Here is a 23,077-nt window from a genome sequence, read left to right as displayed (position 1 = left end):
TTTTTGAGGCTGAGGTGGGTGGATCATTTGAGGTCAGGAGTTCAAGACCAGATTGACCAACAGGGTGAGACCCCGTCTCTACTAAAAATACAAAAATTAGCCAGGCATGGTGGTGTGCGCCTGTAATCCCAGCTACTCAGGAGGCTGAGGTAGTTGAATTGCTTGAACCCAGGAGGCGGATGTTGAAGTGAGACGAGATCGCACCACTGCACTCCAGCCTGGGTGACTTCTCAGAAAAAGAAAAAAAAAAGAAATACTTTCAGGGATATTTTGTCTTTGACTTTTAACATAAACACTAAGCTAATTCAAATAACAGTTCCTCTATGTTATGCTGGCATTGTTCCAAATAACAAATGCATAAGAGTATGTAGAGAAATCACAAATTTATCAAATTTCAAATTGCCAAATATTACTCTTTAAAATTATTGTGATCTTGCTTCCCAATTACTTCATCATCAAATGCATGCAGAAGGAATTCAGAATTGGCCTTTCAACTGTCTGCCTCTAACTTCATTCATTATCCTTGCTTGGAATACAGTAATTGCTACTACATCATAGTGAGGCACTTGGTAAATCAATGAACAGACTGCAACTACCACAGGATGCAGGACTATCAACTAACAGATTCAAACTTGAGACAGACTTCTCAATGAGAATGGAGATACTATCTTATATATGTTATGAACATCCCATAAATAACGGCCCTTCAAGGACTAGCAAAAGGGATATGCAAATCCTGACATTACTATGGTCACAGTTTGTTCCATATACTGTATCACGTTTGTAGTATGATAAAAATGAACAAACAGCATATAAATTAGCCTTCCTTTTGTTACCAACAAAGCTGGTCCTCCAAAAGATGGGGTCTTTCCCTGTTGGGTGTCACAAAGCCGATACATGAAACCAAAGAGTGACAAACAGTGCAGGTTTTATTCAATTGCCACAGAATTGAGAAGCAGGAGCATGGTTCACAAATCAACTTTTCAACTAATGAGGAGTGAGGGGGTTAAAATATAATTTCTCTAATAAAGGTGTTTCACATTAAAGCAAAGGGAGGAATATTTATGGATTTTTCAGAAATGGGCAGTGAACTTCCTAAAACCAGAGTGCTGCCTTCCTTTTTGTCCTTTCATGGCTTCTTCTGGTCATTGTCATGGCGATTGTCAACTGTCATGGCGCTGGTGGGAGTGTCATTTAGCACAGAAATAAGATTATAAAAAGGCTGAGGTCTTTTTAAAGTCATTTGGTCAGCTATCGCGGTTGTAACCAGTCTCCTCTGGTCTGGTTACAAAGGGAACTTTTCAACACAGGCACCCTGTTTCTTAAAGATAAGCAGAGTTATTAGGGCAGGGTAAAAATTCAGTTATGTCACGCACGAATTACATCAGGTAACACTTTTAAAGAAGAAATTTGCCAAAACATTAAATGAGTATGAGATGCCCATTTTCTAAAAAATAAGACATTTGAAGTAAAGATTAGTTGAGAATAAAACAGTTCTACTAACTAAAGACAAGTAGTTCCCAGAGCAGGAGCATTTATTTTTATATGCAAATATATCACACTTCAATGCATATACAATAGTTATAAGATCTGAAACCTAAGCCTATCAGAGAGAATTGCAATCCCTTGACTCATATGTGTTCATCCTTAAATGGAGAGCCTCAGTATTTCATACAATAAACATGCCAGAAAAGGATTCTGGGGGAGAAAACCCGTATCAGCTCAAAAGGAGAGGTTTTCTTATACTGTCTGGAGTTACTGAGGTCAAACAAGATGACTGCATCTGTTTTACAGGAAACATCAGATCCAAAGTACTAATCATAACAAGGACTAGGCTGGTTCTGATGTTTACTTTCCTACCTACAGCTACTCTGTAATGAAACAAATAATATTAACAGCCCCAGAGTGAACTAATTTTACACATGCCAAGTATCACATCTTATTCATTATCTCAGATAAGCAATACAAAACGTAAACTGGTAATCTGAATTAAAGGCTCCAAGTCTTAAGTATCCAATTTTCCAAGACAATTAGAAAAAGAAAAAATTCAAATACTCTAAGCATTATTTTTCATACTTCTAAGACTGTAAAATACTTGTATAAATAAAAATTATACTTAAACACATATACAATACAAACTAATGAACTGTATTAGAAATCCTCAAGCATTTTGAACTCTCAACACAAGTACACATACATTTCTGTAAGACTGAAAAATATCGTGAGCAAAAATAATTTGACTGTATCATATTAACTCGATGTACAGTACTGGATTTAAAATAACAAGTGTAGTAAAAATGAAAACTGAGGTCACTTTGTGTAAGACAATGATCCCTCAAAGGACATTAAATATTTGCTTTTTATAAATATTTTTGGGTTTTGGCTTTGTAATAAATATGTAATAAATATCTGCAGTACACTGTTTACGTTGAGAGCTTATCTTTCTCCATTTGAAAGTCTTTCTCCAGAGTCATAATGTCTCAGAGGTATCCCAGTGGGCGGGGAGTTGGGATTTTGCAGCAAATCCATTAACAAAGCAATCTTATCATCAATGTGCTCCTGGAGTTTATATATTTGCTGGTCAATGTAATCCATAAGTTTCTTTTCCATCAGTTCCATATTTTTAGAAAGAATCTTTTCCAAGTAGGAGCAAACAGGTTGCTCTTCCATTCTAAAAATACATTTAAAAAAATATGTAAATTTTCCCTAATATTACAACAAAAACAACCAAGCTTATAAAACGAGCGGCGAACATAAATTGCTGAGAATTGTCTCCACAGCTGTGCTCTGTCTTCTTACAATGCATTTCTAGGTTCTAATATACATCCACAATAGGCAACCACAGCCCTAAATGCCCAACACATTATTAATTCTTTTTTAGTATACAATTGAACAGAAATATAAAAGTGAAAAGGAACCCCCAAAGAGCAAGTCTTTAGAAAGGGTCTTTTTGATTTTGAGCTCCAATCAAAACTGATCTTGCCCAATTTTCTTCTAAAGTCAACACGTGTATTTTCTAATACTTCCCCAAGCAACTCTATAAAGTTTTTCTTCCTTCATACAAACGACCTTACTAAACTACTGGAAGGTTATTTTTTAACCTGATATAAAAACACTTGAGAATTTAACTAGAATGGGCAAACTGACAAAATAAATAAAAAGAACATCAATTTCTAACGTTCACCATGAACATTAGAACAGTAAGTTTCAGGGCAGGCACGGTGGCTCACACCTGTAATCCCAGCACTTTGGGAGGCCAAAGTGAGTGGATCACTTGAGGTCAGGAGTTCGAGACCAGCCTGGCCAACATGGTGAAACTCTGTCCCTTACTAAAACTACAAAAATTAGCTGGGTATGGTGGTGGGCGCCTGTAGTCCCAGCTACCTGTGAGGATCGCTTGAACCCAGGAGACAGAGGCTACAGTGAGCCGAGATTGCAGCATTGCACTCCAGCCTGGGTGATAAAACAAGACTCCATCTCAAAACAAGAACAGGAACTCTCAGAATGTGGTCCACAGAACCTTGGGGTCTCCATGATTCTTTTGGGAATTCACTGAGGTCACAAGTAGGTTTATACTAAGATATTATTTGACTTTTTCATCCTATACTCATGAAAGAGGCTACAAAATCTATGTGTATTCTTCTCTTTCCTAAAATTTCACAAAGTAGTAGAGATTTAGTGTATAAATATATGCTTTTTCAGAGATTAATCCACTCTGTTCTCAGTATTCCTACTGTGCTCTTACTAGTTATATTTGACTATACATGTATAATTCAATAAATATAAGGCAGCCAAAAGCTATTACGTATAGATTCACATACATTTAAAATAACACTATTCTCAATAAAATTTTAAAATCTGGCTTTTTTTCATAAAGACTGTTATTTATGTTAATACACAGTGGGTTTATTGTTATTTTTAAACAAACATTTTTATGTAGCCTACATAAGTTTATTGGAGTCCTCAATTATTTTTAAGAGTGTAAAGAACAAAAGTCTGAGAACTACTACTCTAGAATACACCAAAGAGAGTTTTTAGGAAACTCTTTTATTTTGAAATAATTATGGATTCACAGGAAGTTGCAAAGATATTAGTTTCTCAGTGCCCTTTATCCAATCCTCCCAGTGGTTACATCTTACCTACCTATAATCCAATATCAAAACCAGGAAATTGATATTAGTATGTGTGTGTAGTGTTCTATGCCATTTTATCACATGTACACGTTTATTTAACCACCATCATAATCAAGAGGCAGAACCATTCTTTAACTACAATGATCTCCTTCCTGCTACCCCTCTTTTGTTGTATCTACTTCCCTAAAGTCTTCTTTCCCTAATACCTACTTGGTAACCATCAACATGTTGTTCATCTTCACAATTTTATTATTTTGAAAATGTTATATAAGTGAGATCATACAGTATGTGACCTTTTGTGATTCTCTTGTCACTCAGCAAAATGCCTTTGAGAGATGTCCAAGTTGTTTTTTACCGATCATCAGAACTGCATGATATGGATGTACCACAGTTTAACCATTCCACCTATTGCTAAGACATTTGAGTTGGGACTTTTGGGATATTACAAAGAAAGCATCTACTAACAACTGTGTACAAGTTTCTGTGTAGACCTGAGCTTTCATTTCTCTGGGATGTCCAGGAGTATAACTGCTGGGTTGTATGGTAACTGTATGTTTGGTTTTTAAGATATTGCCAAAATAATTTTTAGAGTGACTGTACCATTTTATATTCCTACCAACAATGTATGAGAGATCCAGTTCCCACACATCTTTGTCAGCATTTGGTATTGTTACCATTTTTAAAATTTAGTCATCCAAATATGTAGTGATATCTTGTGGTTTTAATACGCATTTCCCTAATAGTCATGAAATCAGTGTTGATCAACTTTCCATGTGCTTATTTGCTACTTGTATATCCTGTCTGTTGAAATGACTATTACTTTGCCCATGGTTGAATTGGATTATTAGGTTTTATTTTTATTTATTTTCTTTTAACATACAGTTTTGAGAGTTCTTTATGTACTTCAGATACAGGTCATTTGCTGGATTTGTACTTTGCAAAGAATTTCTCACAGTTTGTATTTCAATTTCCTTAACAGGGTCTTTCACAGACAAAAGTTTTACATTTTGATGGGGCCCAATGTATCAGTTTTTTATTTTATGGATCATGCTTTTGATGTCATATTTGATAACTCATTTACTAGTCCTAGGTCCCTAGAGTTTCTCCCATAGAAAAGCTTTATAGTTTTGTATTTTACATTTTAGTCTATAAGTAATTTTGTGTTAATTTTTGCATAAAGTATAAGGTTGAGACCACAATTCATTTTTTGCCTGTGGATATCCAACTGCTCCAGCACATGTTAAAAAGACAATTCTACCTCTATTGAATTATTTTTGCATTGTCAAACATCACTTGGTGTACTTGTGTAGAGTTATTTCTGTGCTATCCACCTATAAGTCTATCCCTCTGACAATAACAGTCTTGAATACTGTGGCTATATGTCTTGAAATCAAGTAGTGATTTCTCTTATACCTTTTCAAAAATTTTTAGTTCCTTTATCTTTCCATTTAAAAAAATTTCCCATTTCTAAATTTTAGAATCATTCATAAAAAATCATGCTCAATTTTTCATAGGAATTGCATTAAATTTATATATGAACTAGGAGAGAACTGACGTTTTTACTATGTTGTATCTTCAAATCCATGAATATGGTATGTCTCTTCAGTTTTTAGGGCTTTTCTTTCCTTCGTCAGTATTTTATACTTTTCAGTTCACATATCCTGTATATATTTTGTTAGGTTTATAAATTTTTTCATATACTGTATAAGTACTTTTTATAGATTTACATATTTACATATATTTACACGTATTTTTGTGTATTTTAATTTTGGGGGGCATTCTAGTTTGGTGTCAGGCTAATACTGACTTCACAGAATGAGCAGGAACGTCTTCCCTCCTCTTCTAGTTTTTAAAAGCATGCAAAATTGATGTTCTTTAAATGTTCAGTGGAAACTTCCAGTATAGCCATCTGGGCCTGGATATTTCTTTTTCATGAGCTTTCCAATCATTAATTAAATATTTTTAGTGGTTATAGTACTATTCTATTACTTATTTAATGTTGGCTGAGTTTGGTTGGTAGTTTGTAGTTTTGGGGAAATTAATCCATTTCTCCTAAGTTGTCAAATTTATGAGCATAAATTTGTTTGTAATATTCCCTTCCTTGTTATCTTTTAATGGCCTTAGGATCAGTAGTGACATCTCATTACATTCCGGATACTGATGATTGCATCTTCTCTCTTTTTATCTGTTGATAGTCTTGTTAGAAGTTTATCAATTTTACTGAAATTTTCAAAGAACTGGCTTCTGGCTTCACTGATTTTGTTTGCTTGTTTTCAGTTACACTGATTTCTGTTCTTTATTATTTCCTTCTTTCTGCTTGCTTTTAGTTCAGTTTGCTTGGCTTTAAAATTGTAAATTCAATTTAATGGTCATCGGACTATTCAGATTATTTTATTTTGGTTGAATTGTAGTTTTATGCTACTGATTTGAGAACAATCCTCTTTTCTAAGGTAATCATTTAGTGCTATAAATATCCTTATCAACACTTCTTTAACTGCATCCCACAAATTTTGATGTGTTGTATTTTCATTCATTTCTGTGTAATACGTTTAATTTCTGTCAAAACTTTTTCTTGAACCATAAATTTAAGAATACTGTGTAATTCCCCAAAATCTGGAAATTTTGTTGTCTTTTATTGATTTCTAGTGAGATTCATTTATGGTCAGAAAGCATACATTGTATTATTTCAATCCTCTTGAATTTGGTCACATTTGCTTTGTGACTCAAGATATAATCTATCTTTGCAAATCTTCCATAGATGCTTGAAAAAAGTGTATGTTCTCCTATTGTTCGTAGAGTTCTCTATAAATATCAACTCAATCCTGCTGGTTGTTGGTGGTGTTTAGTTACAAAATAATCCAACTGCCTCATTTTCAAATAAAATCTCTTATGCTAAAGAATATTAAACAGTGTGGCAACATGTTTAAGCCAAAACCACACCTAGAGTTCTGAATTCTAGTCTAGAACACCATTTTGACACACTGTATATTAAGCAATTAGGAACACACTAAATACTTAGCTACCTCTTAATCAAATATGTACTGCCAAAATAAGGGATTAAGAGACTGGGGATAATAGCCTGTAAACTACAAATTATTATTATCCTAATATAGTTTTTTAATAATTCAGGTATTTGCCCAGACCAAACATAATCTTCAAGGAAAATGTCACAGTGACATGCTTTACATACCCAGGCACAAAATAGTACAAATATATAAAAACAACATAAAGATTATGATTCCCACAGCTCCTTTCCATTCATGCAAATCACTTTTCTATTCCAACTGTGAACTAATACTTGTGACCCTTCCACAAAATGCCTGAGAAGTGTGCAAAACCTCCAGTTATAGGGACTTCTTTCAAAGTAATCCGTTAGTTATCCCCTTTAAGTGTATTAATGGTAAAATGTAAAACTTGCTAAAATTTTCTCTGGAAACGCATTTTAGGAGTACTCATTGAGACAAATCTGTTTCCTTTTATCTGATTTTTCCACCTACCAAATCAAAACTTCATATGTCTTAAAATAATACTTACCCAACACCAAGAATGCGTTCGCCATGCTTGGTGATGTTTTCCTGACACTCGGTCTTATTTCCCACACGGAGATGATTAACTTGACTACATAAATTCTGGAGAAAAGGCAGCAACTCAGAGTTAGATATATTTGAGTTGTCACTTGCTTTCTTTGGTAAGAAAGAGGACGTTGCATTTTTAAGATCATTTTCAAGAAGGGAATGGTTTTGAGGCACAATTTTACACTCATCAAGCTTGGTAGAATTCTCTCCACCAGGTAGTTGTGTACTTTTATCAATGTAGGTTTGTAAGTTTTCAGTCACATTCCCAGATGTCAATCCAGTTCTAAAAGGAAAAGGTGTGGAGAATGACTTGTCCAAGGCTCCTAAGGTAGATGAGGATTGTAGTCCAATCAAATGCTTGTATCCAGAATTGCCCAACACCAACTGAAGCTGCTCTCCAATGGGAATACAATTCTAAACAAAGTAAACAAGTAAATGTTAATATTAATAATACTGACAGCTAACTTTTGGAGTAATTACTATGAGTTGGGCACTGTGTATTGTTTCATTTGATCCTCAAAACATCCTTATAAAGTAGGCCACTACTACTATCCCAATATTAAGCTGAGGAGACCAAGGCTAAATACGTAGCCGAGGTAATCAGCCAGTAAGTGGCAGAATTGGGACACGAATGCAGGCCACTTGACTCCACAGTCATGACTTTCAATTACTTCATTGTAGTTTTTCCCAAAATAAAATATTAAATAAATACTAGCATGAATAGTCAAACTGCACTGACACTAATGTTTCCACTACAAATGTCTCTTTATGATAATAAAATGTACTACTCTCAACTGAGTCACAAGAACTGATAAGTTTCTTAAAATTCAATTATATCATTCCCAACTGTCAAAATATGGTAAGTCACTCACTTTTATCCAGTAGAATCTTTTGCAATGAATTTTTCCTGGAAACTACACAGATAGCTACGCTATTTAAAGTTAGATGCTCTATGGATACATTTGTGACATTTTCAATGACTGAAATTAGCTACTTCTGGCTGGGTTTGCTTTAAGAATTCCCAGGATAATGAGAGTTGTTTTGCAGCCTCAATTCAACTGCTTATGTAGTATTATTTCCTGAGAAGATTCTGGTTTACCTTGAAGGGATGATTACAATATCTCCCTTTTATGCTCTTTAATTTTTCCATTAGATAAAAGAAAATACCTCTAGCCTAAGTGTTAAGGCATATGGCTCTACTCTAAATTCAAAACATAAAAGTCTACTACAGATTCTTATCAGGGGATATCATCCCACACTTATTGCTGTTCAACAGCTGGTGGAACAGACTGAAAAAGCAATATGTAAATTAGCTGAAGAAACTCAGCTCATATACTTACAGATATTCTAAAAAGTTATTACTAAACTAAGCCAGAACAACATTCATTTATTCAACAGATATTTACCAGGAATCTACTCTGTGCTAGGTGTTGTTTCAAGCACTGGAAATAAAGCAGTGAACAAAATAAATTAAAATCCCTGACCTCACAGAGCCTGTATGACAGGGGAGCAAGGCGACACAAACTACAAAAGAAAAGAAGGAAAAAGGGGAAATAAAAGAAAGTAAGAGAAAGAGAAAAGAAGTGAAGAAGGAAGAAAGAAGAGAAAAAAATAAAGAAAAGAAAAGAAAGAAAAAATGTATCATGAAATGGAGATGCTGATAAATACTTTAGAGAAAAGTAACGCGGAAAGGAGAATAATAAGGGCCAGGGAAGCTGGGGGAAGATTTGTAATGTCATGTCCCCATCTAACTTTTTACCAAACTGCACTTTGGAAAAGTGCTCTTTATAGAGAAATGTTAACCTATTGTAAGTTTATCTTGTTTTATAAAATGCAAGTTTTGAATAAACCTGAATATTTAAATATTCCTGGAATAAGACGAATTAAGTAAAATTACAAAATGTTAACACTGGACAACTCCCCATAAGCTCAAAGGAAGTTATTCAGTTATAACAGGAAAGTCCATTTATTTCTCTATGACATTTCAAAACAAACTGTACAGTGGAATACTACATTAAAAGTAATATTTACACTACAGTCAATATCAAAATTATGGGTGAACATTAAAGAGGCAGAACATTTAAACAGAAAAATCTACATGTAAAGGTATTTGCTATGTAAATTTTTCCTTTCTGACATATAATATTCTGTTTATAAAAATTCACTGATTATGAAAATTAGTCATTGGTTAAGAATGTAAAATAGTACAGTAGTGATGAAAAACAGTATGGAGGCTCCTCAAAAAATTAAAAATAGAACTACTATATGATCTAACAATCCCACTTCTGGGCGTATATCCAAAGGAACTGAAATTGGGATCTCAAAAAGATTATCTGCACTCCCATGTTCACTGCAGCAGTACTCACAACTGCCAAGATACAGAAACAACCTAAATGTTCACTGACTGATGTATTGATAAAGAAAATGAAATATCATTGAATGAGTATCATACAATGAAATACCATTCAGCCTTTGAGAAGAAGGCTATTTTGTCATGTGACAATATGATCAATCTGGAAGACATGCTAAGTGAAATTAGCCAGGCACAGAAGAATAAATAATGGATGATTCCACTAACGTGACGTATCTAAAATAATTAAATTCAGAAACAGAGAGTAGAATGGTGGTTGCTAGGAGATGGGGGAAGAAGAAACGAGGAATTGCTATTCAATGAGTATAAACTTACAGCTTTACAAGATGAATCTGTTTTACAGACCTTCTGTACAACAGGGTCTATAGTTAACAACACCATATTGTACATTTAAAAATTTGTTAAGAGGGTAGATCTCACATTAAGTATTCTTACCACAATTTTAAAAAGGTCATATTTTCTGAGATGAGAGCTCTTTAGACGATCTTTTCTGTTTGGATTAAATATCAAGAAATTCAGATATGTCTACATGCCACCATAGGAAATGAAGAATTCTCAGGTGGCCGTGTTGGTTAAAATTCATGGTGAAGAAAAATTACTTATAAATAAAACTATAAAAATTTAAAGACATGGCCAAAATAAAAATATATCTAGTTTCAAGATTTTAAAATAGAGAAATCAGACAGTAAACTAATATTCTCCAATTGTTTCCAAAATTTGTTCACAAACAATTGCTTCCTTTTTAAAATCTTCCATTAAAAGAGTTATTATCAAACTACAATGTACATAAAACTCACTTAGACATGACTGTTTAAAACACTGATTCCTGGACCCCACCCTCTGGGAATGAGTAGTGAGGGCCAGGAATCTGCATTTTGAAGACCTTTCAAAGGATTCTGACACAGGTGTTAAATGACGGACTGTACTTGAAAAAACACATTGCCCTAAATAAATTCTTAATAAAGCTCAAATCTCACAAGCTTGTCAAAGTCTTTATTTATCTTCAATATTCCTTTACACAAGTATCTTCTAATTTCCTCTTTATCTCTAAACTTGAAAAAAAAAACCCGTGTGCACTTAGTAACTCCACATCCCAAATACCCAGTTACTACCTAAATACCCAGTTACTACCTAATCCCTCACAACTTGGTTTATGTCTCGTCACTATTCAAACTTACTCCCTGAGGATCTCCAAGAAACAGTTGATCAATTCAATAGGTGTGTGTGCATATACACACATACATATATGTATATATACACATATATACACACATACACACACGCACACACATATATGTATGTATGTGTCACATTACAAAGTTTTGGTCAACAATGGACCCACATATGACAGTGGTCCCATAAGATTATAATGGAGCTAAAAAATTCCAATCGCCAAGTGGCATTACAGTGACACATTACTCACAATGTTGGTGTACACCAACCTATTGCACTGCCAGTCATATAAAAGCATAGCATGCTTTGAGAGGCTGAGACGGGTGGATCATGAGGTCAGGAGATCAAGACCATCCTGGCTAACACGGTGAAACCCCATCTCTACTAAAAAAAGAATACAAAAAAACTAGCCGGGCGAGGTGGCAGGCGCCTGTAGTTCCAGCTATTCAGGAGGCTGAGGCAGGAGAATGGCATAAACCTGGGAGGCGGAACTTGCAGTGAGCGGAGATTGTGCCACTGCAGTCCAGCCTGGGCAACAGAGCGAGACTCCGTCTCAAAAAAAAAAAAAAAAAAGCATAGCATGTACAATTATGTACACCATATACTACACAGTAATAATAATAATAATCAATGACTATGTTGCTGGTTTATGTATTTACGATACCATATTTTTAGTCTTAAAGTATATTCCTTCTGCTTATATATTTTAAAAGTTAACTGTAAAACTACCTCAGGCAGGTCCTCTGGGAGGTCTTGCAGAAGAAGACATTGTTATTATACAATATGACAGCTCCATGGGTATTACTGTCCCTGAAGATCTTCCAGTGGGGCAAGATATGGAGGTGAAAGACAGTGATACTTATGATCCTGACCCTCTCTAGCCCTAGGCTAATGTGAATGTTTGTGTCTTTGTTTTAAGCAAAAAAGTTTAAAAATTAATAAAAAAATACAAAAAAAGCTTAATAGAAAAAGGATATAAAGAAACCAAATATATTTTTACAGCTATATAACGAGTTTGTGTTTTAAGCTAAGTGTTACTACAAAAGACTCAAAAAGTTTTTTAAAATTTAAGTGTACAAAGTTAAAAAGTTACAATAGGCTGGGCATGGTGGCTTACGCCTGTAATCCCACCCAGCACTTTGGGAGGCTGAGGCCGGTGGATCACCTGAGAACCTGGAGTTCAAGACCAGCCTGGCCAACATGGCAAGACACCATCTCTACTAAAAATAAAAAATTAGTTCGGTGTGGCGGCATGTGCCTGCAATCCAGCCGCTAGGGAGGCTGAGGGAGGAGAATCGCTTGAACCCAGGAGGAAGAGGTTGCTGTGAGCCAAGATCATGCCACTGCATTCCAGCCTGGGCGACAGAAGAAGACTGTCTCCAAAGAAAAAAAAAAATTACAATAAGCTAAGGTTAATTTATTATTGAAAAATAAAAAATGCTTTAAAAAATTTAGCATAGCCTCAATGTACAGTGTTTATAAAGTCTACAGCAGTGTACAGTAATGTTCTAGGCCTTCATATTCAGTCACTGACTTACCTAGAGTAACTTCTAGTCCTACAAGATTAGTTCACGGTAAGTGCCCTACACAGGTGTGCCATGTTTCACCTTGTATACTATATTTTTACTGTACCTTTTCTATGTTTAGATACACAAATCCTTACCATTATAACTGCCTAGAGTATTCTGTAAAGTAACATGCTATACAGGTTTGTAACCTAGGTAGATAGTAGGCTATATGATCTAGGATTCTGCAAGTACATGATGGTTTCACAACCGTGAAATCCCCTAATCACCTATGTTCTCAGAACATATCCCCACTGTGAAGTGACCCATGACTGTGTATATATACTTGGAGCCATAAACAAGACAGATAAGCCTTGTTTGCATGAAGCTTATCTTTTAGGTAGATAAACATGCAACCAATACAAAAACAACAAAGTGGTCAAAAGGGCACTGATGAAACCGATAAGGATTTGGAGGTACATGCTACTTTACACTGGTTGGCTAAGAAAGTTGTCATTAAGGATGTAACATTAAAATGAGATCTGAATAAGAAAAATGCAGATACAGAAGTATCACAGAGAGGGGGTTCTGGCCACAGAGAACAGTTATGAGTGCAAAGGTCTGGAGGTGGGAACATATTTAGATATTTATGGAATACAAACATCAGAATGTCTGGAGCAAGCTGCCCAAGGAAACATGGCAGGAGATGAGGTTGAGAAGGCGAGCAGGGCCTACATTTTAGAGATCAAGGTAAGGAATCAGGATTAATTCTAAGTACAAAGGGAGGCAAGCAGTCAGGGGGCTTTGCACAGGAGAAGGATGAGATCCAATTACCCTTTGAGGTCATTCTCGGTACATTGTGGAGAATGGATTGTAGCAGGGCAGGAGGGCCAGTTAGGATTCTCCTGAGGTATCCAGGTGAGAACATGGTGTGGGAGGAAGAAAAGTACACATTTCCATCTTTTTTGAAATTCTTTCTGTGGTTTCCATCATCTTCAGCTCCCCTGGTTCTCTTAACTCAGCCCATATTATAATACTGGGACTACATTAGTATTTGTGAACCACACAAAATCTACAAGGAGTTCTTGCATTATTTAAAATTTTCACATCAATTCTGTGATCCTTACGGTGTTACCATTTAGATTTTGTATATGAGGAATTCATATTGAAAAAAATATGAATCAACTTGCCATAGGATGCAGAACTAAGAAGAGGCAGGACAAGAGCTTGAAGTCACTTTCCCTAACATCAAATTCTTTCTCTTGCTACTCTTCACACTGCTGCCTTCTACGTTTCTGGTTACCTTTCTCCTCTCCCTGTATCTTTACAAATGCAGCTACTCTCCAACGGTCTTTCTTCCTTGCTTTAGTCCCTCCCTTCACCACAGTACCTGTTAGCTACTGTGGGAACACCCCTAAACTTCCCTTCCAGTCACTGAAGGTTCATTCCATTTCTCCCAATCCTCTGTTTCCAGATGTTTGCAACATACTTTCAGGGAATGTCTTATTCACAGCTAAAACTCAATGTTCCCAAAATTAAATTCCTTTTTCCTCCAAGCATCCTCCTCCTTTGGGCTGCATTTATATTATTAGCATCACCATCTTCAGAGCCTCAATTTCATGTTTAACTTGTTTTTTCTATCATAATACCAATATTAAGTTAGCTGTCAAGTCCCAATGGCTCCATCATTTTAGCATCTCACAATCCAGCATTATGTTACTATGTTCAATCTTAGACCTCATTCACTCTTATCTGGATGAGGTGAATAATATGCAGCTCGTCTTCTCCTTGCAGTCTCACTTTCTTCAGATTCACCTTACACATGACAGTGGCTTAACATTTCTTGAAACATAAGTCAAAAACATCTACAAATTTAAAGTAGGATCCAAAGCTCTTTATGATCTAGCTGAAATCTACTTTAAACTTCCCCTATTACTGTTTTGCTTCAGAGAAATGAACTACTATTCATTTCTCAGCTATATCAATTTCTTCTAGCATTGAAGATTTTATTCACCTTATTTTTTGTCTGAAATGGCCTTCTTCCTAATTTACTTGCTTAATCCCACCCTTCATTTTAAAGGGCTAGATAAAATACCACTTCCTTTAGTGAGCCTTTCCTTAGTGTTTTCATCATTCCCCACTTACATGCTCCAGAATGTAAAAATTCTTAGACTACAGACTAACTGATCATCTTCGCACACTCAAAATTGCTCAAACCAGTGCCTTGTTCACTGCAAGAAAAAAAACTTGCTGAATGAATGAATTCATAAAAAGTATGAAAATGTGTAGTCAAAACACTTTGTAGAAGGGCAAATCTATAAAAATGTTAACTTCTATAAAACTAAAAGATAACAGTTAAATCAGCATAAAAGAAAAATTTTAAGTCACTACATTTCTTTACTAAAAGCAATCGTTTTGAAATTGTTAATGGTATCTGGAAAGAAATCCATTTCTACTTACCCGCTGCTGAAATCTAACCATATCCATCAACTGCTGAGCTCCAGGAGATAACTTTGACCCCATGGATTCCATTATGGTTTGGACCTTGTCAAGGTCTATCCTTGATCCTAGAGCAGGAAAGCTTGTTGAAGAATTTGCCAAAACTGATCTCATGTGTACCACAACTTTACTGATGAACACACGCTGCCTTTCGCCAAAGGAGAGCAACTATTATAAAACAAAAGTTCCAGAAAATAATAATATTAAAAACAATCATCATTTAAGGTCACTTCTTGGTATCACCTGAACAAGAGTGAAGCATTCAAGAATCTAAAAACTAACTTCAAGTATATTTTAAACTTTTCTCTAGAACAGCAATAGTCAGGAAAAATTCCAATTTATCATGAGGCTCAGATGAACTATTTAAATAAAAGAGTCCTTTCAAAAATTAAGACTTCATGTACAATACAAATGAGGTCGTTAAATAAATGTTTACCTATTTAAAGAACTAAAAATAAACTACAATAGTTCCTCTTTATCTGTGGATAATGTGTTCTAAGACATCCAGTGGCTCCCTGAAACTACATATAGTACCAACCTCTATATTTTTTCCTATACATACATATCTATGATAAAGTTTAATTTATAAATTAGGTATAGTAAGTGTTTAATAATAAAATAGAATAATTTTGACAATATAATAAAAGTTATGTATATGTTACCGCCCATTAGCCACTTATAGCCAAATGTATCATCAGAAGGTCAATAGTAGCCTAGTGCTATATTACAATGCCTATGTCATTCACCTCACTTCATCTTATTACCCTTCCTGTAATGATGTGACATGATAAAATGCCTACGTAATGAGATGAAGTGAGGTGAATGCCACAGGCATTGTAATACAGCACTAGGCTACTACTGACCTTCTGATGATACATTTGGCTGTAAGTGGCTAATGGGCAGTAACATATACAGTAGGGATACACTAGACAAAAGGATGATTCAATGTTCCAGACAGGACTGAGCAGGATGGCAGGAGATTCCATAATACTACTCTGAATGAAGCACAATTTAAAACTTATGAATTGTTTATTTCTGAAATTTTCCATTTAGTATGTTTGGACCTCGGCTGACTGTGGGTAATGGAAACCGGGGAAAGTAAAACTGCAGGTAAAGGGGAACTACTATATACCTACCAATTTGAGACCTTAACATACCACAACTTGCTACTTAACAAAAAATAAGGCTGGCCAGATGCCCATGCAAAATGTTTACTGAAATAATAAGTAAAATCCAATCCTTTCAAATTCAGAACTATAAGAGAACATCAGAACGATGTAACATAGCTTGCTGGATTACACATAGACATGACGACTTCAAGGGTGATTTTCTAACTTGTTAAAGGACACTCAATTAGTAAAGGACCAGCCTGAAACCTAGCTCTTCTGGCTTCTATCCCTGTAGTTTATCCAACATTTTATTCTGTCTATATTTCTGAAACAAGAGACATTTCATGTGTGGTACAGACAACAGAGTAGCAAAATTGAAAGGGAACGGGCTTTAGAATCAGACAAACCTGAGTTTAAATTATGACTCTGGTACTTACAACCTGTGTGACCCTGGGCAAATGCTAAATCTGAGTCAGGATTAAAATGAGAGAAGACAGTAGCAATGATTTCATATAGTTGTTGTGAGGATTACATGTTAAAATTTCCAGTAGCGACCACTAAGTGCTCAAAAACTTGTAAGTGCTCAAAAACCTTGCGTCAGAACAAGCTTTCCTATCAATCCTAGAGTTTCCCTGAAATAACCCTTTGCATTCCCATGTACTTTCATAGAAGAGTTAAAAAAAAAAAAAAACCATTCACCTTCAGAGACACACACAGGTTCATATATCAAACAAGGACATAGGTGAATACAGACTCATGATCCAAGAACTCTTGAGTGTTGAACCAAAGACGTGACTGTCTTCAACATTTTAAGGAAACACCCTATTAACCTCCTACCTCTCAACCTCTCTATAATTCCCCTTTCTCTTCTTAACCCCATAGCCTTTTTCAGCATTAAATATAATACTTATTTTACTCATTGAGTCTCCTTATTGTCTGTCTCACCCACTAGAACACAAGCAACATAAGGGCAGACATTTCAGTTTATTTACTTATTGCTAATTCCTAAATGACTGGTATAGTACCTGACATTAAGAGGCACTCAAATCTTATACATCACTTTGTTCAAATGGTTTTAGAAGCTATTTAATATATACTATCCAAAACATCTTGGGATAATCAGTTCTGTGAGTTTGCTATCTGCCTGTGAAAATCACTTATTTTTTCTTATTGTAAAAATAAGTTTCAATCTTCTATAAGTAATGATAATAAGTACAAAATTTTAGAGATAAAAAAAATCCAAGAATTTTCTTCAGCTAATTTTACCCCGAGATAGGTCCAAAATTTGCCCAAGACTAATTCACTAGTCAGCGACAGAACTGAATTAACACTCAGGGCTGAGGACTTCCAACTCATTACCTTATCCCTAGACTCTGAAGACACAACTAACAGTCATATTTTCATGCTGAAGACAACAGTCCAATCCCTTTAACTTATTGGTTCTCTTGCTTGAAACTTCTCTAATTTCATTCTTTTATAAGTGGGGCCAAAACTGCTTATGGGTTTTTGCCGCCAGAGTTTATACAGAGTTTTTAAAAATGTTTTTTGCTCAATTTCCCAACACTTCAAAATACACAGCACTACTATATTAACAATACATTACCCAAAGTTAATAAATGGTCAAATTCTATTTTTATTATTTTTTTAGTGAGATGGGGTTTCACTCTGTTGCCCAGGTTGGTCTTGAACTCCTGGGCTTGAGCAATCCTCCCACTTCAGCCTCCTGAGTAACTGGGATTATAAAAATGTACCACTGCACGTGGCTCATAGTTAAATTTTAAGAGAAAAAGTCTACTCCCTGGTCACCAGGTGAAAAACTAAAAAAAAAAAAATTTTTTTAATACAATGTTAAAAAGGGCTGACAATTTTTTAGAAAACTAATTTCTTTTTATATGTTTACTAAGTATTTCTGAGCCTCATCTCTACTAAAAATTAAAAAACACCAGGCATCGTGGTGCATGCCTGTAGTCCCAGCTACTCAGGAGGCTGAGGTGGGAAGTTAGCTTGAGCCGGGAGATGAGGTTGCAGTGAGCCATGATTGTCCCGCTGCACTCCAGCCTGGGCAACAGAGCAAGATACTATCTTGAAAAGAAAAAAAAAAAAACAAGCAAGCAAGTTGGACTAATTGTATTACTAATCCAAAAGAAAACAAGCATACACAGAGTACAAAAACAACTTAGTTGTCAAATTAGTTAACAACTGACAACTTACCTTTATTTTACAAGCATGTGTGGAGGACTCCAATTTTAGATATTTTTTGTACAAAATAACCTTTTCATGTTCACTAAAAATAAAAAAAATTAATCTTTTTTACTTACATATGTTGTCACTTTTAATATTTACACTTACAAATAAATGTTTCCAGAACAATATTTAAATCCTAAGATTCAGTTTTCCTGGTGAGGCATGAAGAGTTGGGATCCATTACTGAAGCACACTGCCTATGACTACATCTACCACTTACTAGGCTCAATGAGAAAATTACATTCTATAACATAGGTACAACCATGTAGCCAGACCGTATTTTAAAGCTCAATAAACACAGCAATTGTTTCCAACATGCAGGATACAAAACAGTCATATTTTGGGTTACATTAAAGACAGATTGGGGAAAAATCTTCATAAGAAATCACAAGTTGCGTTACAGGTTAATAAATAGGTTTATGTAGCACAGTCTTAGATCCTTCCACCATTTCTTTTTCTTTTTTTTTTTTTGAGACGGAGTCTCGCTCTGCCGTCCAGGCTGGAGTGCAGTGGCGGGATCTCAGCTCACTGCAAGTTCCGCCTCCTGGGTTCACGCCATTCTCCTGCCTCAGCCTCCCACGTAGCTGGGACTACAGGCGCCCGCCACATCGCCCGGCTAGGTTTTTTTTGTATTTTTTTTAGTAGAGACGGGGTTTCACTGTGTTAGCCAGGATGGACTCGATCTCCTGACCTCGTGATCCACCCGTCTCGGCCTCCCAAAGTGCTGGGATTACAGGCTTGAGCCACCGCGCCTGGCCCCTTCCACCATTTCTAATGGGCTTCCAAGAAGAAAATGTGTTCAAAGTTCCAGACTGACTACCAAGTTAACTTTTGGAAGACAGACTGCTTTGAGTTTAAGGAGAAAGACACACCTCTCAAAATTTCATTCTAATAAAACTCTTCCACTAACTAGCTATGACCTCCTACCAATTCACCTCCACTGTTAGTTCTAAACTTCAACATTTAAAAAATAACCAGGCTGATCTACACTGTCTTTAAGATCTCTAAAGTTCTAAACTCCTATGCCTACTGGCACATTTTTATCTTCTCTCCCATAACATATGGCATCAATGTCAGAGAATCAGTAATTATTGCAAAAAGTGAGAAAAATCAAAACACTAATTCGGAAGAACACTTTCCCGTGTACAAGCCACACACCTGTCATCCAGGACAGTACAAACATTCTTGCCCCTACTGGTTCCACAGTACTCCTCTCCTAAGTACACTTCCATATTTCTTGCTGAACTTAAAATGCCAATAGAAGCGATTTCTTCACCTCTGTCGGGGCCACACCTCAGGTAAAGGAAGCAGGGGTTTTCATCTTGGTTGTTCAGGTTTCTCTTCAAAATCACCAGATCCTGGCTGAGAGGAAAATTGGTGAAAATATCACACAGTATACTTCTCTGAACATGACTCATAACCCACTTGTTAGGTCATGAGGTTGCTTTACTCTTTTTTTTTTTTTTGAGTCGGAGTCTCTCTCTGTCGCCCAGGCTGGAGTGCAGTGGCGCGATCTCTGCTCACTGCAAGCTCCGCCTCCCGGGTTCATGCCATCCTCCTGCCTCAGCCTCCGAAGTAGCTGGGACTACAGGCGCCCGCCACCACGCCTGGCTAATTTTTTGTATTTTTAGTAGAGACGGAGTTTCACCGTGTTAGCCAGGATGGTCTCGATCTCCTGACCTCGTGATCCGCCCGCCTCGGCCTCCCAAAGTGCTGGGATTACAGGCGTGAGCGACCGTGCCGGGCACGGGCTTCTTTCTTCTAACTCACTTCCACTCGCTCTTGAGGTCCAAGCACCTTCCCAAGCATCCAACAAGCGCTCAACACAGAATTCATACGGAAATGGAGGTGTCACACATCAGGGCTTTCCCTCTCATTTTTTCCTTAATCGTCAACATTGTACTCAATCCCCTGAAACTGACTCTCTGATAATTACATAAATTACTGGACACCTACTGTGTGCACAGGAGTAGGAGCAGGGCACAATAAAAGACAAAACTGCATCTTTTTCGAAATTAAGTCGACGACGGTCGTCTATAGCTAGACTTTTTACACAGCTTGTTTTGATGGAGAGGAGGTGGCTTGTTTGAGGGTAGGTGGGTGGACTGACTTTGACAGCAGCCCTGAGGAGCTGTCACGCCTGTCCGGGACGTTTATGAAATTCCGAGTCCGGGTCACCTTTCCCCGCTCACGCCTGGGAGCCTCGGCCCCTTCCCGGCCGGACCCACCCCGGACCACCTCGCAGCTCCCCTCCCCCACTAGAGACCCGGCACCAACTGCTCTCGCGGATCCCGGGCTCAGACCCTCTAGCCTCCCCTCACAGCTCCCAGAAGAGCGCGGCAGTTGCCGAGCGTAGCGACCCCGTCCACCGGTCGGCTCGGCGCACCCTGGAGCAGGCGGCGCCAGCAGCTCCTCCCAGTCGAAGTCACCGGGGCCGAGACCGGCCCGGGTGAGAAGGAGGTTGTGGGTCAGGGCCCCGCCTGCAACATCCCAAGAAGAGGCCAGCGTGGGGCGGCGGGTGAGGCCCCGGTCCTCGGTCCGTGTCTCCATTTTGCCGCCTTCAGTCACGCCAGCCCAGCCCCGGAACCTCTCTTCCAGTGCTTGAATTTCCGCCGGTACAACGTGAAAGTGGGCGGCAAAGCGACTTCCGGCTCACTCCGCTTCAAGTACCGGCCACTTCTGGCTTTGGTGGGGAGAGTAGGTACCAGAGACACGCATGCGCATGTGCCTGGTGGACTCAGGCGCGGGGTTCAAAGTGTGCCGGGAAGCGGTCGAGAGCGGAGCCTGTTCACTGGCAGACCCTCTCTCGCTCGCTGGAGACTATGCGCAGGCGCGGTGCACTGCGCGCCGGCACTAGGGTGTTTTTGGCGTTGACTGTGGAGAAACAGCAGGCGGCAGGAACTGCCGTTGCTGAGCTGCTGTGGAACGTCTGTGGTCAGGTAGATGTGGTCTCGTCGCTCTATGCGGCGTGTAAGACTGACTTCTGACCTCGTTCTTTCCCGAGGGGACGCCAGGGCCTTTTCTGCCTCCACTCCGTCGGGTGTGCAGCGTTTGTGGCAGCGAGCGCGGTGGACGCGCTGCCAATTCGGGTTACTTTTACTCCGAACTCTCCTAGCCTCCCTCACACATATTCTCGCGTTAGAGTGGGGGTTGAAGGGCGTCTGTGATGGGCATTGAGCCACGCTGGCCTTCGCCGGGTGCCCATCTCAGCTGACGCCTCCTGACCCCATGTGTGACCTGCCCCTCGGGCCGCGGGAACCCGGGCAGCCAGGACCGGACGCTCTAGGTGACAGAAATCTGAAATGCAAGAAAGACCCAGGGACCGAAGGCAGGGGCTGCACCATGAGATCACTACTCATGGCACTGGAAACAGCGAGTGGAAATGGGGTCTCAGGACTCTGTTGAAGTAGAAAGTGAACTCAGTCTTGAAGGAGCTTAAGGCTATGGATACAGAGTAGTGGAAGCAGATGGAACTTTCTAGATGCCCCACAGGATGGGACTGTGTATAGTGTGCCCCCTCATTCTCTTCCTGTAGAGGCTTGTGCAGATTATTTTTCTGTCTTTTGAGAAAAGGAAAACTCTGAAATTCCACTCGTCTATAATCTAGAGTTCCAGAGTTGTGTTTAAGGTGGTATCCTCTCTAGGAAATCACGTTTTTGCTCACCCATAATCTAATTTTGTTTCAGAGCTGTCTATTCTGGGTTCATGACTCAGTGCACATTACTTTAATCTTTTTGCTTATGTGTTCATTTGAGTTTATGTACTAGGTCGTGTGCCCTCTAGCTAAAAATGAGAATAGAGTAACCTTTGCATTCTGCTTCCCTGTGTCAAAGCAAGAAAAATGACCAACTGTATTTTTCTATAAGTAATCACCAGAATGTATATATGGTAGGTGAATTCACCAAGATTGAAAGAGAGAAATGTCACCAAAGGTCTATCATAGCAGAATTGCAAAGTCCTCATTTGCAAAGGTTTTTTTAATATTTCAGACTCATTCTAAGTTGTCTTTGTCATTATTTTTGTCCTGTACGTCCTGCTTCTTGTGGTCATAAGTTAACGTTGATCCTAAAAATGTGGACAGTCCGAAGGAAAATAGGCTCTTCAGAAACTAATCTGCAATTTCATGAGCAATATCAATATTGTAAACTGGATTTTGACTTCCTTAAATAAAGCTGAATGGCCAGGAATCAGAAAACGAAAGATTCCTATGGTCTATCCTTTCCTTTATTTCCATAGAGCCAATAAACCACCAGTCTTCATTTTCTTAAAGAAAGATTTTTCTATCTCGCTTTTTCTGTTGGGCACTAGCTTCATCTGAACAATTCCAGGAGTTTCTGTCAGTAGCTTTCATTTTCATTCCTTCCATTTCATTCTTTGCACTGCCCCTTTCTCCTTCTGGTGATTGATGTTCCTAACTGAATCAACACCTTCACTCCTTAGCATAGCAGGCAGAGTCCTTTGTACTATG

At 37.7% G+C, this 23,077-nt stretch overlaps 1 protein-coding gene across 2 annotated transcripts; it reads right to left on the bottom strand.

Moving 5' to 3' along the window:
- Positions 1 to 908: 908 nt before the first annotated feature.
- CUNH10orf88 (chromosome unknown C10orf88 homolog) lies at positions 909 to 21,311 on the bottom strand. 2 transcript variants are annotated; one of them, XM_033180078.1, is made up of 6 exons: positions 20,996 to 21,311; positions 19,768 to 19,971; positions 18,577 to 18,649; positions 15,218 to 15,424; positions 7,668 to 8,122; positions 909 to 2,671 (listed from the first exon to the last, which is right to left on the bottom strand). In XM_033180078.1, the coding sequence occupies exons 1-6, from the start codon at positions 21,157 to 21,159 to the stop codon at positions 2,437 to 2,439; spliced, it is 1,338 nt and encodes a 445-aa protein (XP_033035969.1). In that variant the 5' UTR covers positions 21,160 to 21,311; the 3' UTR covers positions 909 to 2,436. The 2 variants fall into 2 exon arrangements, with proteins under 2 accessions (XP_033035969.1, XP_033035978.1); XM_033180087.1 differs by lacking the exon at positions 19,768 to 19,971 and having other exon boundaries at positions 20,996 to 21,189.
- Positions 21,312 to 23,077: the final 1,766 nt, after the last annotated feature.

This window comes from Trachypithecus francoisi, unplaced genomic scaffold (assembly GCF_009764315.1).
Source record: "Trachypithecus francoisi isolate TF-2019V2 unplaced genomic scaffold, Tfra_2.0 Contig01579, whole genome shotgun sequence".
NCBI lineage: Eukaryota > Metazoa > Chordata > Mammalia > Primates > Cercopithecidae > Trachypithecus > Trachypithecus francoisi.
Note: the sequence above shows the minus strand (reverse complement) of the source record. Positions and strands in the feature narration are given on the sequence as shown.